Source organism: Manihot esculenta, chromosome 5 (assembly GCF_001659605.2).
Source record: "Manihot esculenta cultivar AM560-2 chromosome 5, M.esculenta_v8, whole genome shotgun sequence".
Taxonomy (NCBI): Eukaryota; Viridiplantae; Streptophyta; class Magnoliopsida; order Malpighiales; family Euphorbiaceae; genus Manihot; species Manihot esculenta.
In genome coordinates, this window is record NC_035165.2 from 966,838 (window position 1) to 982,679 (window position 15,842).

At 33.5% G+C, this 15,842-nt stretch overlaps 3 protein-coding genes across 17 annotated transcripts; 1 reads left to right on the top strand and 2 right to left on the bottom strand.

Annotated features, from left to right (window-relative positions):
• Positions 1-1,441: 1,441 nt before the first annotated feature.
• LOC110615789 lies at positions 1,442-5,569 on the bottom strand. 12 transcript variants are annotated; one of them, XR_006350817.1, is made up of 7 exons: positions 5,436-5,569; positions 5,156-5,248; positions 4,583-4,613; positions 4,129-4,245; positions 2,024-4,002; positions 1,793-1,925; positions 1,442-1,694 (listed from the first exon to the last, which is right to left on the bottom strand). XR_006350817.1 is itself a non-coding variant. In XM_021757896.2 (6 exons), exons 1-6 carry the CDS (start codon positions 5,499-5,501, stop codon positions 1,640-1,642), a joined length of 336 nt encoding a protein of 111 aa, XP_021613588.1. In that variant the 5' UTR covers positions 5,502-5,569; the 3' UTR covers positions 1,442-1,639. The 12 variants fall into 12 exon arrangements, 9 of the variants coding, with proteins under 9 accessions (XP_021613588.1, XP_021613587.1, XP_021613586.1 ...); XR_006350816.1 differs by having other exon boundaries at positions 4,129-4,250; XR_006350815.1 differs by having other exon boundaries at positions 4,129-4,263.
• Positions 5,570-6,063: 494 nt separating this feature from the next.
• Positions 6,064-9,835, top strand: LOC110614630 (peptide chain release factor 1, mitochondrial). Of its 2 annotated transcripts, none has more exons than XM_021756224.2 (11): positions 6,064-6,341; positions 6,822-6,922; positions 7,170-7,268; positions 7,763-7,946; positions 8,102-8,150; positions 8,244-8,322; positions 8,500-8,574; positions 8,646-8,723; positions 8,923-9,081; positions 9,282-9,377; positions 9,457-9,835. In XM_021756224.2, the coding sequence occupies exons 1-11, from the start codon at positions 6,179-6,181 to the stop codon at positions 9,649-9,651; spliced, it is 1,278 nt and encodes a 425-aa protein (XP_021611916.1). In that variant the 5' UTR covers positions 6,064-6,178; the 3' UTR covers positions 9,652-9,835. The 2 variants fall into 2 exon arrangements, with proteins under 2 accessions (XP_021611916.1, XP_021611915.1); XM_021756223.2 differs by having other exon boundaries at positions 6,065-6,341; positions 7,167-7,268.
• Positions 9,836-10,889: 1,054 nt separating this feature from the next.
• Positions 10,890-13,136, bottom strand: LOC110615612 (protein HAIKU1). Of its 3 annotated transcripts, none has more exons than XR_006350736.1 (2): positions 11,312-13,103; positions 10,890-11,188 (listed from the first exon to the last, which is right to left on the bottom strand). XR_006350736.1 is itself a non-coding variant. In XM_043956849.1 (2 exons), the coding sequence occupies exon 2, from the start codon at positions 12,341-12,343 to the stop codon at positions 11,396-11,398; it is 948 nt and encodes a 315-aa protein (XP_043812784.1). In that variant the 5' UTR covers positions 12,344-12,610; positions 13,012-13,136; the 3' UTR covers positions 11,195-11,395. The 3 variants fall into 3 exon arrangements, 2 of the variants coding, with proteins under 2 accessions (XP_043812784.1, XP_021613275.1); XM_043956849.1 differs by lacking the exon at positions 10,890-11,188 and having other exon boundaries at positions 11,195-12,610; positions 13,012-13,136; XM_021757583.2 differs by lacking the exon at positions 10,890-11,188 and having other exon boundaries at positions 11,195-12,610; positions 12,957-13,098.
• Between the last annotated feature and the right edge of the window lie 2,706 nt (positions 13,137-15,842).

Sequence of the window (15,842 nt, forward strand, 5' to 3'; positions counted from 1 at the left end):
TTAACAAGAACATAACTTGAAAAGAATTTGTTCGATTTCACTTAAATCATGGTATAATAATTGCAGATCATTTTATTTAATTTTAGGGAAATATTTTTTAATACTTAACGGTTAAGTTTCTTATTTAGTCTCTAATTTTTTTTATTTTATCAATAAATTAATTTTGAAAAATATTTAATTAAACTCATTCATTATGGATTAAGAGATTTTCAAAATATAAACATATTCATGAACTCAATTTAATATCTTTTTAAGTTCAGGATATACCGAAATCATTTAAGAATTTCTCTTATTTTTAAAGGTAACTTATTGTTAGATTACCAAAAGACCCTTATACATCATCTCATCGACAATGAAAGCAAGCTTTGCTTCCTTTCTCAACTCCAACTTCCCTTTCCGACAAAAAAAATTCCAACTTCCCTCGTGTTGTAATAGGAATCGTTGCCATCTCATGGGGCCTCGTATTGCATTGCCAGTGGTGGCCTGCCATGAAGGCGAGATTGGAATCAGCAGTCATGCTCATGCCCCCAAGATCCAATGGTATCCTTTGTTGGCGAGCCTCGTTCATTGCTTAGCTTAGTTGACACGAGCAGGGTCGCCGGTAACTGGTAAGGATACAAATGGAGTCCATTTAAAATAAAGACAAAAGGTAGTGAATTTCTTTTTATGGCTGATTTGTAATTTTTATTTGAAAAATATATTGATTTAAAAAGAATAATAAAGATAGAATAAATGAAAATGAGAATTAATTTCAATTTTGATTCCCGCTAGTAAAAAAATTGCAGATTAAACTTTATTTGTTCCAGAAAAATGTTTTCTTTAAATTTTTTTTTTGAAATTATTTATCTGATTAAAAAAAAAAAGTATTTTCCCTTATTTTTAAAAACCTATATATATTCTATTTTTTAAATTAAAATTAAACAATAAAAAGTAAATTATCTTGTTAAAAAATATTTTTCATGAAAAATATTTTCTACTAAAAGTATTTTTTGGAGGCCTTAGATTTAATTTCAGCTCCTAAATGACACAAGAGCTCAATTTTGATGAGTTATTAAATGATTAAAGTGTCAACTCCTAATAAAACTTAGAAATTAAAATGCTTGATAAGTGAAAAATAAAGGAAAATATTAGTTTTATATAGATATTATTCTCACATAAAGTCGAGCTTATATTAAATGCATCACCTCCCCTGTCCAAATCTTTCTATATCATGGCTTAATGTTAAATACCATACAAAAAATAAAGCTAACGGCCATTTCCATTAACATATGAGATGTTTGGAGTCATAGTGAAATTGCATTTAGAAATTGTCCTTCGATTTCTAATAAACTGCCTAGAAGGAATTTACAAATAAGAAAATTTTAGACCTTTTAGTAACTTTGTTGTTTGGTAAATGAGAATGATACTTCCTTGTCCACCAAGATATTGAGGGCTAATCAGCTTGAAGAAAACAAAAGCACCAACAAATAGTAATGAATATTCAATCACTTTGCCAGTCAAATAGTAGCAGTAAGGAACAACAGAGACTTGGACATGCCATATTAAGCTATGGTGCATAAAATCAACTGTGAATACTATTTGATGCTGAAATAAACTATACTTCGTATAATTTTGAAATGAATTTCACCCGAGTATATCATCAAGGGAGAAATGGATTATGTGAAGGATAAGTCTCCTTTTGCTTTTTGTATGCCCTGAGAAAGCAAAATAACAGAGCATGAGGTATGAACACAGTATATTAAGGTTTCCAACACAAAATTTGATCAATCTTTGGGTTGAAGTAGGTGATAACCTGGTGGCATTTAATCCTCCTAGTCCAACTGTTCCCAGAATTATAAAAAAGAAAGGGAGCCGGATTAATGCCTGATTACTTCTTCCCCCATGTGCTCTTGGCATGCCAGTCCTCACAACTCGAGTGTAAGTGGCTAATCAAAAGACGATTGTGTCTAATGAAGGCAACCGCAGGAAAAAAAATAATAATAAAGGAGATTGAAATAGCAAATAATTTAAAATTTTAAGTTACCTGAAGTTGAATGTGTCCATCTGGCACCTGCTGATAACCATTATATATCAAGTCAATCAATTTCATTGGTTCTATAATTTTACAGCTTGTTATCTACTCAATCTTTTTAACATGGTGCTTAGAGCTTGGATCATGGCTTGCAAACTCAAATCCAAATGGCGTTTTCAATTAGAAAACTTGCAACTTAATGAGCCTATTTAAAAAAATAAACAAACAAGAGTGCATTCCTGGGACTCTCAAGGCAAATGGAAAGACACTCTCAATGATTGAGCAAATTGTTTGAATCTTAGGCTTGGATTCCATCCATGTGATCCCAGTACATAAAATAAAAACACTATAATATAAAGGTATCACGAGATCTGTTCCAAAATAAGCAACAAACATGTGCTTGACAAATGAAAATGAGGAAAACATATTATTGAGAGACATGGATATTCTTGCCGAAATTACCAATAATGCATCAAGGGTCAAGGGTATATCAAGCAATGACATCACCTGTAAATCAAACAGCAAATCAATATATTGAGTAGTGCAACATGGAATATGGAATACATATTACATAGAAGATGAATAATTACTACATTTTAATTTTTAATCAATTTCCTTATTAATATTATTTCATATATTATCTCACTGCTTACTCCAGGGTCTAATGAGATCATATAGATAAACTATTCTGTTATGAAAATCAAGACCGTAACCATAAGTGACTATTCTTCCAGCAGCAGGATTAACCTAACGTTCAACTAAACCATTCAATGATGGCATTTCTTGCAGGTTTTTTGCTTCATGGTTAGCACTTGCCAAATTTCATCTCCATAAAATTATTCCATCTCACCACAAGGAAAAAATACCAAAAAGTTCATTAATATCCTTCTTTAGAGACCATTCCAACTATCAGTCACAATAGAACAACCCATCATTGCCCAAGATGCTTGAAATTCTGCTAAAATATTCTTTTGTGGAAGTGATCTATTCCTGAAGAAACCAACCAGATACAGGTGGCTTCAAGGGCCTTGCAGACCTTGCCTATAATGGCCAAATAACTCCAGCATTCTGCAAAAACATGGGGAATTTTGTTGCATTAGAAGGGATTCCTACAGGATAATAGAATTCGCAGTTAGCTAAGATTTTTCTCAAATTCTAACTTTCGTTGTACTTGTTTGTAACATGATGATGCCTGGTTTTAAGGAGACTTCAAAAACACCAAATCCAATCTTGATTTCTTCAGTAGTGGGTAATTGTTTGCTACACAACCAGGGGGGCTTCTGTTCTTATTATTTCTGATATCATTATCTGAAACTTTATAATCAACAGCCAGTACATCCTTACTTTTGTACAATCCTCCCTGATGCTCTTTCACATCATCCTCATTATTGGGATGAATGCAGAGAGTGGAAATCTCCTTTGTATTAGGTTTCTGATTCCTTCTGCCTGGAAATTGCCACACACTTCCTCAGGTGCCTTATCACAGTACGCAACCTCTCCAAGGATTGTAGCAAGATGTTGTTTGAATCAGTTTACTGCATCCACTAATTATTTTTTCACAGTAATTGCATTTTGTTCTCAGCCTGGTTCCACATATCTTATTATTGAAAACTAGCAGATCTTACAACTAAGCTCTTATCAACAACCACCTTCTTACTTTTCTGTTTGTAGTTATTAGAAACTTCCTCCATATCATTGTATTTATCAGGATGGAAGGTCAGAGGTGCCTATTTATGTTCAGATTGCCTTTGTTTTTACCAGACTACAAGTCATGTTTTTTTTTCTCTCATATTGAAGCATGCTTCTTAGGAACCTTATAACAGTAAGTAACTTCACCAGATATTCTAGCTAATTGATGCTTCAACCCGAATATTCCAGCGCTAACTATTTTGACACTATAGTTGCATTTTTTTTTCTTTCACTTCGAGCAATGCCTTGCTCCCACCCTTGAATCAGTTAGCAATTAGCAGGAATAACATTATAGCCTTTACCTGTCATGATAAAAGACAAATATAACAAATTAAAAAGAAATAAAGAAATATGAAACTAAAAAGAGACAATTTTCACTACAACAACAAGCACCAGACATGAAGGGGAAAAGTTAAGTAATAGTGCACCTTTTTGACACACTGGCAATCCTTCCCGAAGTGCAACTTTCCTATTGCATGTCTCCCCAAGATTTAGTTGATCTACGTTTCTTCCTCAAAACCATTGGAGGCCTCTCTTGAGTAAATCTGAGCTAATTATCAAAACTAAAGTACCACATTATTTTGGTACTCCACAGATAAATAACGATTAAAAACCAAAAAATTATAAAATGCAGGGAATGGCACATTCAACAAAGTCAAAATAGGCCTCAATGGCTAGACGTGAAGCAGAATGATATGGCTGGTCTGACAATCTATTTCTTAAAGTTAAAATATAAATGAACCAAATATCCTAAGCATCACACTCTTAAGTTGCAAGTTTATCCAATCTCTTCTTTAGAGTCCATTTGGGATTTTACAAACCATGATCACTTGGGAATACTTTTTGGTCTATCTCATAACATATATAGATAGAGAAAATTACCAGACAGCAGGTAAGTGTAAGCTTCTGACATCTGCAGTAAATGCAGAGAGTGAAGTTAGCATTAGACACATTGAATGACTGCAAGAGATACAAAAATACCCAAAAGAAATAAATGAATAAGAACATTAATTAAATCGTTTGCTGCTAAAAAGAACGTATAATCTGCTCCAACATAGTTACAATTCAAAATAATTACACGAGATGTAGAGATTCTTGACGTAGCTAAATTCATTATTTTAAACCAGTGCCAAAAAATTGGGTACATGCAGAATAAATAATATAACACACTGTGTAGACTGCAGAGAACTGATGGCAGATGCACGATTGGATATATGATTCATCTATTTCGAGCTTATACAATTTGATTTACCAATCACCTTGCACTACTAACCAGCTAATAATAGATGTAAACAAAGAGCGTAATTGAAAAGAGAGTCGAGTCTCCATATAACACGTGCATTTTCAAATGATCAAGTGATAAAGCATCCAAAAGAACCAATAAATTTAGCAAAAAGTGAACTTGCAAGGACTATAAGAAACCCTAAAACTGTTGAAAGGATCACTAATGCTCACCAACTTGAACCTGGACTCAGCCATGGGCTTTTCATCAAAAGGAAAGAGGTCAGGATGAGATTCCCATACCTTCTTTCTGTAAGCAGCTTTAACCTACCACGACAATTGGAGATAAATGAAATAAATAAGCAAATTGACAAGTAACAATCCTAGGTTCCTAAAATTCTCAGCTTAAACTCAATACTGGTCGACTCACAAAGCCAAAAGCAAAATGAATTAAAATACCGAGCCGAACCCACCACCCATCAATCAAAGATGACAAAGAAGAGAAATTTATGACCTGGGAGAGGGTGGGGCGGGAATTGGGAGGGAAGCCCAGCAAGATTCTGGCCTCATCGCCCTGCATTTCTGGAACCTCTCCTGCTTGGTTGTGTAATACAGATGAGAGAGAGAAAGAGGCTTTTCTATTATTATTATTATTATTTTTAAATATTCATATTTAGTATTTGTTCAAAAAAATCTTTATATTTAGTATACTATTTGATTTATATTGTCCTTTCACAGACATTTTATTTTTTTTAAAAAAATTGCATGATTAATTCTGTGAATTAACTAATTTTTTATTAAATTAATTTTAAATCTATGCTAATTAATAAAATAATAAAATATGACTATTTTTTTTATTTCAAATTAATTTTTTCTTTACAATCACTCATAATTTAATCCAATAATAAATATATTTAAAATCTTAAATTTTATTTCTTTAATTTTCCGATCCTCATTTGGAAAAAAAAAAATTTTTTTTTCCAAAATTTCTACATTCATAAACTAAATATAAGATATCAAGTGCATGTGGCAACTGGAACGAAACGACGTCGAAATAATCCTGGATATCAAAACGGTACCGTCTATAATTCGGTATTGTCCGTGCTTCGCTGACCCGAGCCGAGTTCTAGGTTGTCTTGATTATAAGAAGTTAGAACTTAGAAGAGAAATGAACTAAGACTCTGCATCTGCAACAGCACTGCCTCTACTCCATTGCAGGAGTGATTCTGGATTAGTACATAGCTAAGTAGATGTAAAATGAGAATAAATAGACTGAAGTGGAGCATCAATGTGGTCCAGGCAATAGAGCAGCTTCAATCAGTCTCTGCAATTTCGCATACAAATCCTTGCTATCGAAAATCACTTCTTCCGTCGGCCACTGACAATGTCTTTCTATTCTCTGCTCGTTCTTTCTCAACCGGTGGGGTTTGCTTCTTCAATTATATTATTACCCTCTTTTGGCATATGCCTTCGCCTCTACGTGCACTCTATTTTACTGGGTTCACTTTAGTTGATGATGATTTTTTTAAAAACCCTAGCTTTTTTGACATAAATTACTTTATTCAACGCATTTCATGTGCTAGGTAAGTTTAGTAAGTTATTTTTAGAAACATTCAATTCATTTTCAGCTTCTGACTGATTCATTCAGCAAACTAGGATCGATTTCCATCCACTTTTTATGTTTAAACTAATAAACTCATGAACTACAAAAATCTATATTGAAGTTTGTCATCTTGCAGGTTTATCAAAGGGTTATTAGTCATTTTTAAGCATTTGTCCCCTCATACTTGAGCATTTTGCTTGACTATGTACTATCAGAGTTTTTGTTTTGTTTTGATCATCTTTTTAAATTTATTTTAACTGTAGAATTTCAATTATGACTGTCCCCTTTCTATTGTAGAATTGCAATCACAACTGTCCCCTGACCTAATTAGAATCATGGAACGAAGGTTATCAGCTATTGAGCATAGGAGTGCTAGTCTTGAGAATTTCATAAATACGGTAATTGTGACTTTATGATTCCTGTTACCCATAATGTTCTATTATTTTCATCATTTTTCTAAAGTACTAATGATTCCTGGCAATTGAAGCCTGCAATTTTATGCTTGAAAAATAGTTTAATATTCAATTTTCTTTAGATTTATTTTTCTTGAGTTTGAGATTGCAATTAATTTGTTTATTTATGAAATGAAAATGATTAATTGAATGCTTTCTGTTCTTTTCATCTGGTGTTGATTGAAGACAGCAGCTAGAAGTATCACCCACAGAACATGCGAGAGCTAATAAAGAACTACAGAAACTTAGGGGCTCTATGGACCTTATAACTCAACTGAGGTCTAAACAAAAGGTATTGAATTGCAGGAAACTGTTTAGATTATCTTGAATATTTTTATCATTGTTCAACACATAGTGCATCGCTTTTGTGTGTTAACAAGTATGAGTTGTCCATGATGTTATATGATCTTTCTGACAATCATGATTATGAAAGTATAATGTGCTGGAATGCTTACATCATATTGTTTTATTGTTCATGGTTTTTGGATGAACTCACATCTGGAATGCTTTATACAGAGATTATAACCTCGTATAGAGAAATCAAATAGACAATTACTAAATGGCCCTTGTATAATTTAAAATTGCAGATGACCCTATAAGACTATAAATTTGTTTATTACAAAAGGCATGTTTTCCAATTCCTCTTCTATATGTGTTATTACCATAAGTAAATTTTGTAACTACAAAATGAATTGAGGACATTCTTGTATTGTAGGGACTGAAAATGTATGTACTTCTAGTCATTGATTAGGGGCAATATGCATTATGCAAGGTTTACTTGTGTAGGAAATAGGTGGTTTAAGATCATTGATGGCTGAATGTCCGGAAGATAAAGACATGCTTGATATGGCAAATGAGGAATTGAGTCAGGCAACGGAGGAAGAGAAAAGATTACAAAATTTGCTGCTGAAGTCTTTACTTCCAAGCGATGATGCTGATGAGAGGGATTGTATTTTGGAAGTGAGAGCAGGTAACAAAACCTTTTGGCTTGAGATTAAACATCAGAAGTGAAGTTTCATTTTGTTCCTGTGATTTTGGTGTCAAAATTCCTGAGATTTGTCAACACACCTTGTTGTGCTTTTGAGTTTTTACTCTGTCATTGATTATAATAAAAGATTTGGTCAGGAACTGGAGGAGAAGAGGCATCTTTGTTTGCAATGGATGTATTCAAAATGTAAGTTGTCAAAGCATTGTGAATGACATTGTTTTCATAGTTCCTCTTACATGTCCTTTTTTAAGAGTGATGACTTTTTTCATATTGCAACAGGTACGAGAGGTACTCACAGAAGAAGGGTTGGAAATATGAAGTGGTAGATATAACTGCATCTGATTTGAAAGGATACAAGGTATCAATCATTCTTTTATTGAATATCCTTTTTCCTTTTATTGTGCTATTGATTAGACAGTTATTACTCTGCTGCTTATGGGTGGTACACATTTTTTTTTTGAACTTGTATTTTGGGTTAGGAGTCCAGCATCCAGCTGGCTGTCTTACAACTCTAACTTCTAGCTCTTCTTGGCAGGAAGCTAGTGCTGCAATTTCAGGAGCTGGTGTTTTTGGGAAACTTAAATTTGAGAGTGGAATCCATAGAGTTCAGGTCTTATTACTGCTTCTCTGATACACATTGCATGACCCTAGCAGAAATGACTAACAGTTTACCTGTTGCAGCGTGTTCCTGTAACAGAGAAGTCTGGACGCATTCACACAAGTGCTGTTTCTGTTGCTATCCTTCCTCAAGCTGATGAGGTGTTAGCTACATTATGTTCTGTGTTTCATTTAACTAAGAGTTTTTTCTTTTCTTTTCTTTCTTCAGAACATTTTGAATTTCAATTATTGGGAGAATTGTATAAGCACTTGTACAGTTTAATTCAGAAGAGGAGCTAGAGAGTATTACTATTATTGTAATTGAACTGCTTCAGATATATTTTATTCTGGGCTTCTGCAGGTAGATGTTCAGTTGAGGAATGAAGATTTGAGGATTGACACTTACAGATCTGGTGGTTCAGGGGGCCAACATGCAAATACTACCAATAGTGCTGTTAGAGTAACTCATTTACGAACTGGGATAACAGTGTCCATACAAGATGAACGATCCCAGCACATGGTAAAAGATTTGACGCATGCTTCTGTAATTGTATTCAATTTACATAGCTAGCAATTTGATCTATTTTTTCAACATCTTTTTCTAGGTTGGCATTGACAAGTTGTAAGCATATGAATTCTTTACGATTTCCTTGATGCTCTAACCTCCCCCCCCCCCCCCCCCCCCCTCTCTCTCTCTCTCTCTCTCTGTTTCCTTCACAGAACAAAGCAAAAGCCCTTAAGGTGCTCTGTGCAAAGCTATATGAAATGGAAAGGTTGAGAATTCAGATGACTCGATCAAAACTCCGATCAGAGCAGGTTTATAAGAGTGTGGGGAGATGGATATTATTTGTGTTTTTTTAGTTATCAACCTGATTAAACACTCCATCTTGCACAGGTTGGTAGCGGAGACAGATCTGAACGCATCCGCACCTACAACTTTCCTCAAGGGCGTGTCACTGATCATCGTGTTGGTATTACTCATCATGGAATAGATGGTGTGATGCAGGGAGAGTGTCTGGATGTCTTCATTGATGCTCTCCTTCTACAGCAGGAAATGAATGCCATTGCATCATTCAGTTCTATCGAGTGATCCATCAAGAGAAGTTGTAGATTTGGAATCCTTTAACAATTTCATTGGTGATAGATAGATGCCATCCAGATGCATGCAAGAGTTGTTTTTAAAAATTTTACGTAGTTTGAAATAGCTTTACTTTTATTTATAATGTACAAGCCACATGATTAATATATGAAACATACTTTTATTTGTTTATTTATTTATTACGTCATCACCATGAGCAAGTATAAGATGTGTGCGTGAGAGAATTGTTTGTATCAAGATTATCAGTTGTAATTGGGTGCCCCGTGTCCGTGGATGCGTGTGGGCGTGCATCAGTAGCGGCAGAGCCATTGAGCTAAAGATTATAGTATGTACTATGTAGTCATTGGTTTAATCGTTATCTGATTCTTAAAACATTGATCATAGTTGAGACTCAGAAATTATAGCTTTTTCGGTAATAGTAATACACTAACAGTCGTATTGTCCCTCATGACATAAGGGAAGCTCTTGCATGGCTTCCATTTCCCGCTGTCCGTGGTGGGAGGTGGGCTGTTCATGTGCTCCGACAGCGATCTCCCAGATTGTAATAACACGTTTATGTGATATCCCTGGCGGTTATTTAGCACATTCACTAAAGGACCTAATTGCAAGGGCCAACATCAAAATTGAGTTAATTACAGAGTTGAGTTTCCCATCACCCCTTGAATCACCCTTGAACCTGAATTTATACACAGGGCAAATCCAGCTCACCAGTGCTCGTTAAAGATGACCCAGCAATTGCTTTCGTCTCCATGGCCATGGGCAAGGTAAATCTAGCTTTAAAATACTAAATGTTTTGAAGGAAATAGCAGGTATTTAAAATAAAAAAGCCTTACAGAATCATCTGAAAAGGTTTGGATTTGCTAATATGGTTATTTTAAAATAATACTTTTAGAAAAAATGGCATAAACATTGCCTATAAAATATAGTCCAAGTCAGATGCACTCTATTGCACTACCTTAAACGCGACAATGAGCGCCCTTGGAACTCCAGCACAGGAGGATTACGACAATTTAGAAACTACCAGTCTACTCCGAACATATCTTACTATTAAATTTTATTTACTATCAAAATCGCATGTGGCTTTTGTTTTAATGTCGATCACAAAACACATCATAATGAAGTATGGTTTTTCATGTCTATCCCCAAATATATCATAGTGAAGCATGAAGCATAAAGGACCAACGCTCGCTTGGCAAAAAATATGGTGGAATTTTGACCATGGAAGCCTATTGAAACTCAGGCCCAGAAGGACAACATAAATTTAACGGCAAAGCGTTTTACACAAACGACGAAAGAAAAGTGAAATGTATTGAGGATTCTTTCAAATGGAAAGAATTCAAACTTAAAACCTTATTAAGATTTAATCCACAAGAGTACAAGCACACAAGAATCCTTATCTCTGTCTTCATGCTAGATGTTACAGCTCTTATGTAGTTGTCATTCGAGTCGATTCTCAACTCAACTATTTTCCGTGAAATTAAAAAACATAGCAGCTGTTAAAGATAATAATCCAAACCAAGCTGCAAAACTGGTGTCAACAAATGAAAAAGAAAATTAAAACATTGAAATTTTCAAGTGAAAGTAATATTACAAACTTTCAGAGAACCTCTTACACAAATAGTGTACAAAACATTTGACAAATGAAGTTCACCTGAAATAAAGATGTGCATCCACAAATAGTACCAGCTCCTCTTCGAGCACATGACTCTGCAGAACAACAATATAACCTCTTGGACTATTGATCCCTCCATCTTGGACTTGAAAGGGGGAAAAAACCTGTAGGTGATAATGGAAATACAAGACCTGGTGAAGGTGGAGGTTGAGGCCCTGGACCTAAAATCCCAGATTGAGTCGGTAATGCAAAATTCGGCGTCAATGGTGATGGAAACTGAATCCCAGGAGAAAATAATGGATAAGGAGACCGTGGAGAAAGTAAATTCATGTAACCAGTGGGAGATGGTAAAAGGAACTGAGATGTGGGTGAAGGTAAAACGGCAGCGCCATACATTTGCGGGGAGGGAACACTAGGCATAGGGGGGACAGGACCATTTAATCTTGGCGAAGGTAGCGCAGGCACATGCGGATTAGGAAGTAAACCAGAAGATGGTGGCTGATGTTGAAATTGCCCCGGACCTTGTGCTTGCGGTTGCTGTAACGGTGGTTGAGCTAGGTTTGCCCTTGGACTAGGATCCATGATTGAATTCTGAAGATATCGCATGTAAGCTGAGATTGGAGACTCTGCCGTATTAGACCAAGCTGACTCCCCAGGTGCCATTGATGGCATCATTGTTGGAGCCGGTTGACCAAATTGGCCAGGCCTAACAAAACCATTGTTGAAAGGAACAGGGGGTGATGCCACTGGTGGAGCTGGTATTGGAGGGGGAATATGGGGTCTGTTGATCGGAGTTAAAGGGGGTGGCCTAATCTTCTGCAACCGCATACTTTGGGCTTTGGGTGGATTTTGTGGAGGTCTAGGCAAAGGCTCATGCGATGGTGAGCCGGTTAGTTGCTGAACAATATTCCTAAAATCATTCTTGCTTATATTGTAGACTTGTGGCTGAGGTTGTTGCCTATTAGCATTGTTAGCAAAATTGGGTTGGTGCAATGGGCTCTTCCTTATATTCTTACCCATCTTGTTGACACCTAAATGATCATTCTGCTGCCTGTTTTTCGAGTTATCCATGCTTGACAAACCAATCTAACTTCACCCCAAAACACCAATTTTATCAGAAAATCAAAGAGTCAGACCATCCAAGAGCCCAGCAAAACAAAATCCAAACCTCAAAATCCTAGCGCAAGCACTAAAGGTCTCCACAGTCAACTTGAATAACCAAGGCTTCAACGAATTCTAATCCACTAACAAAGCTTCAAAGCCAGACTGGAACCCCAGAATTCAGCTCCAAAAGCCTAATAGTTAATAAAATCCCACACACACAAGCAAACCCTAGAGCTGAAATACAATAAACAAACTGTTAAACTTCAGCCCAAAATACCAACCTGAATCTGCTAAAAATCCAACTCAAATCTTAAAGGTTGAAACTATTACAGAAACCCAAATCTCCTGTATAATCCTTCTCCAAAAATCCAAATCTCCCCCACAAAATTGACAATAAATGAAGCCAAATAGAAGTAGCAAACACAAACCCAACAATTCAAAGTAAACAAACCCTCAGACTAATTTATCATTTTATGCGGTTCAGATAGAGTAGACCAAAACAAACCAGCACAAAAAACAAAAAGAGTAAACGCAGAGAGAAGGAATTAAAGACAAAGAGGGGGGGGAAACAGGAAATTACAGGAGCTTGACTTGAAAATTGAGGTAAAAACGATACGCAGAGAGACTTCCGTTACCTCTCGAGGAGGAAAGAGAGAAGAAAGAAACCCTAAGCATGAGAGAGTGAGAGAGACCAGCTAGCGTGAGCAGTGGGTCAACGAAGAAACTGGAAATCTAGAAATGATGCAGGAGGAGGTGGAGTGTGGGGCCCATTCCGTGGTTTTTCCGTCTTTTAACATTTTTGTCAAACAAAACGGAATCAACGCCGCCCTGGTTTCTAATTTTCTGGTCTTGGGCTGGGCCGTACGTCCTGTGGTAAATTACTATTTAGTTTCCTAAAAATTATTATTATTTTAAAAATATTTGACTTATATTTTAAAAAATTAAACCATTTAATCGCACATAAATCTTTTTTATTTATTTTTTTAGTATTTAAATATGAATTATTAATTATTTACAATTTTATCTCTTAATTTTATAATCCAATATTTATGAATTAAATAATAATTTAATTTTTAAAAGGCAATCATTTAATTATATTTTTGTTATTTTTATTCCTCTAAATACCTAACAATTGACCTAATTTTGAAGATACGTACATTGAAGTTTAAAAGTTTTAATAAAAATATAATTATATAGATATTAATACGTGTACGAGTCAATTTACATAAAATAAATTTAAAATGTAAAAAATATTCCAATAGATATTTCTGCAAACTTATTTGATATTTTTCTTTTTCTAATATTAATATATTTGTAATTAATATTTAAAATCATGATTAATTTAAATACTCTATTATTATAGAAATGACCCCACTTCTTTTAATTGGCCTCAAATACAGACAAAGCCAATCGCCATCCTCTCCTTCAGATTTTGCTATGTTCCCATACGCAAGTGGTATTAAAAATCATCAGTCTTATCTACTAATTTAATTAACATGAAGATAACGTGATTAGGAATTGATTATGTCTAATTTTAAACAGAATGATGTTTTAATTAATTAAATCATTAAGAATATTTATTTATATCCGATTAATGTACATTTAAAATATTATAATCCATCTATTATATTTTAATCACAGCCAACCATCCATCAGTCAAACTGTCACCATCTCATAGTTAATTTATATATTATAATTTTTCATTAATTTTTTAATTATATTCATATTAAATATATTAAATTTTATTAAATATTAAATAATATTTTAAAATATTTTTTTAAAAATAATAAGATTATAATAGTTAATTTATATATTATTATAATTTTAAAAAATAAATAATAATTTTAAAATAATAAAAAACAAAAATTATAGGACAAAAATTAAATTTTATCTAATTTAATTAATACACTTCTAGTGAAAAATTAGCTAATAGTGAGAAAATTTTTTATTAAGTCTTTATTTATTTGAAGAAAATAATTTATATTTAAAAAAATATTTTTTTATAAAAAATGATTTACAAAGAGAAAGTTATTTTTTTAATAATTTAATTATTTTTTAATAAAAAATATTTTCATTTAACTAAATCTTTTAACTACTAGAAAATATTTTTTTAAAAAATATTTTTCAAACTTGAAATTTGTTATTAATAAATTATAAATTAAAATATTTAATTTAATAACTTATATTTAAAAAATATTTTTTGTGAAAAATATTTATTGAGTAAAATCTTTTCTGTAGAAAATATTTTTTTAATAAGTTAACTTATTTTTTATTACTTAATTTTAATTTAAAAAATAAAATTTATTAAAAATTAATATATAATACCTTAATAAAAATATCAAAATTGACTTTATTGTTAAGAAAGAAAATCATTTTTTCTAAAAGGATTTTTTTTTAATTAAGAAAATATTTTCAATTAATTAAAATTTTTAAATACTTAAAATAAAAAAAAAAATATTTTTTATGAAATAAACCAATATAAAAATTAAATTATACTATCTTTTAAGGGAAAAAAAAAAAAAAAAGTATATAATAGAAGGCTATGGGTCCAAAACTGCCCACGCTCAAGGAGACATATGAATATTAGAGGCCTGTCATAAAAAATTGAAAAAAACTACTTTTTCATGTTGTGGGAGAGTCTCAAATTCAAAATGTAATTTATTTTAAAAAATAAAATAACATCAACCGAACCAACCTTTATTAGCATCTAATCCCTTAAAATTTACCATAATAATAAAAATAAAAGTGCTGATTGGCCCTCCTTCCAACGGATTCAATGAATTCTGATATAACCGAATTTTGGATCTAACAGCAATTGAAATCTGATGCTACAATAGGAAAATTCTGGGATTCTGGATGTTGCTAGAATTGGTCAGTGAAGAATTGAGTTATGTCTTTTTTTTATTATTGGTATTCTGGTTCCTTCCAAAATTGTTTAATGTTGTAGTTATGCAGGCAAGTTCTATCAGTACTTTATACATCTCTCTCTCATTGCTTACCTCCAGGCGCGGACTAAGCAGGGCCAACTGTCTCGTAACAAACACAGACAGACCCAGAAACTCCTTTAAAAGGAGAGAAGATTTGCTTCTAACTCACGTATCTGACATACATCCAAGGACTCAGGGATGTGAGAATCCGGTCAAAAGAATCAAACAAACTACCAGAAAAGATTCTCATACTTCTTGGATGGATACTATAATGTGAATGACCAACTGGGTCTTCCTTAATTTTCTCAGAAAAGAGTCTAGGGTGATCAAGACTTCTAAAGAGTTTGTTCTGGTTTGGGAATTGGATTTAGTAATATGGATCATTTTCCAAGAAAGTGACTTGTGGAGATAATTCATGATATTAGGTGAGCATCATTTCCCAATCTCTGCACGCTGTTTCGTAAGTTCTATTCTGTATCGCAGCAGCGACAGCAGTTGTCAGCATACCCCATCCTCTGTATGTAACAGATGAATTTAAG

What these genes read in the sequence shown, in the direction of transcription:
- LOC110615789 (XM_021757889.2), bottom strand. Translation starts at nt 5,501, where the DNA reads ATGCAGGGCGATGAGGCCAGAATCTTGCTGGGCTTCCCTCCCAATTCC. An exon ending in CTGAGTCCAGGTTCAAGTTG is followed by an intron (nt 4,614 to 5,155) that starts GTGAGCATTAGT and finishes CATTTACTGCAG; the next exon opens with ATGTCAGAAGCTTACACTTA. An exon ending in TTACACTTACCTGCTGTCTG is followed by an intron (nt 2,054 to 4,582) that starts GTAATTTTCTCT and finishes AATGGTTATCAG; the next exon opens with CAGGTGCCAGATGGACACAT.
- LOC110615612 (XM_043956849.1), bottom strand. Translation starts at nt 12,343, where the DNA reads ATGGATAACTCGAAAAACAGGCAGCAGAATGATCATTTAGGTGTCAAC.
- LOC110614630 (XM_021756223.2), top strand. Translation starts at nt 6,179, where the DNA reads ATGAGAATAAATAGACTGAAGTGGAGCATCAATGTGGTCCAGGCAATA. An exon ending in TGCTCGTTCTTTCTCAACCG is followed by an intron (nt 6,342 to 6,821) that starts GTGGGGTTTGCT and finishes TTTCTATTGTAG; the next exon opens with AATTGCAATCACAACTGTCC. An exon ending in TCCTTCCTCAAGCTGATGAG is followed by an intron (nt 8,724 to 8,922) that starts GTGTTAGCTACA and finishes GGGCTTCTGCAG; the next exon opens with GTAGATGTTCAGTTGAGGAA.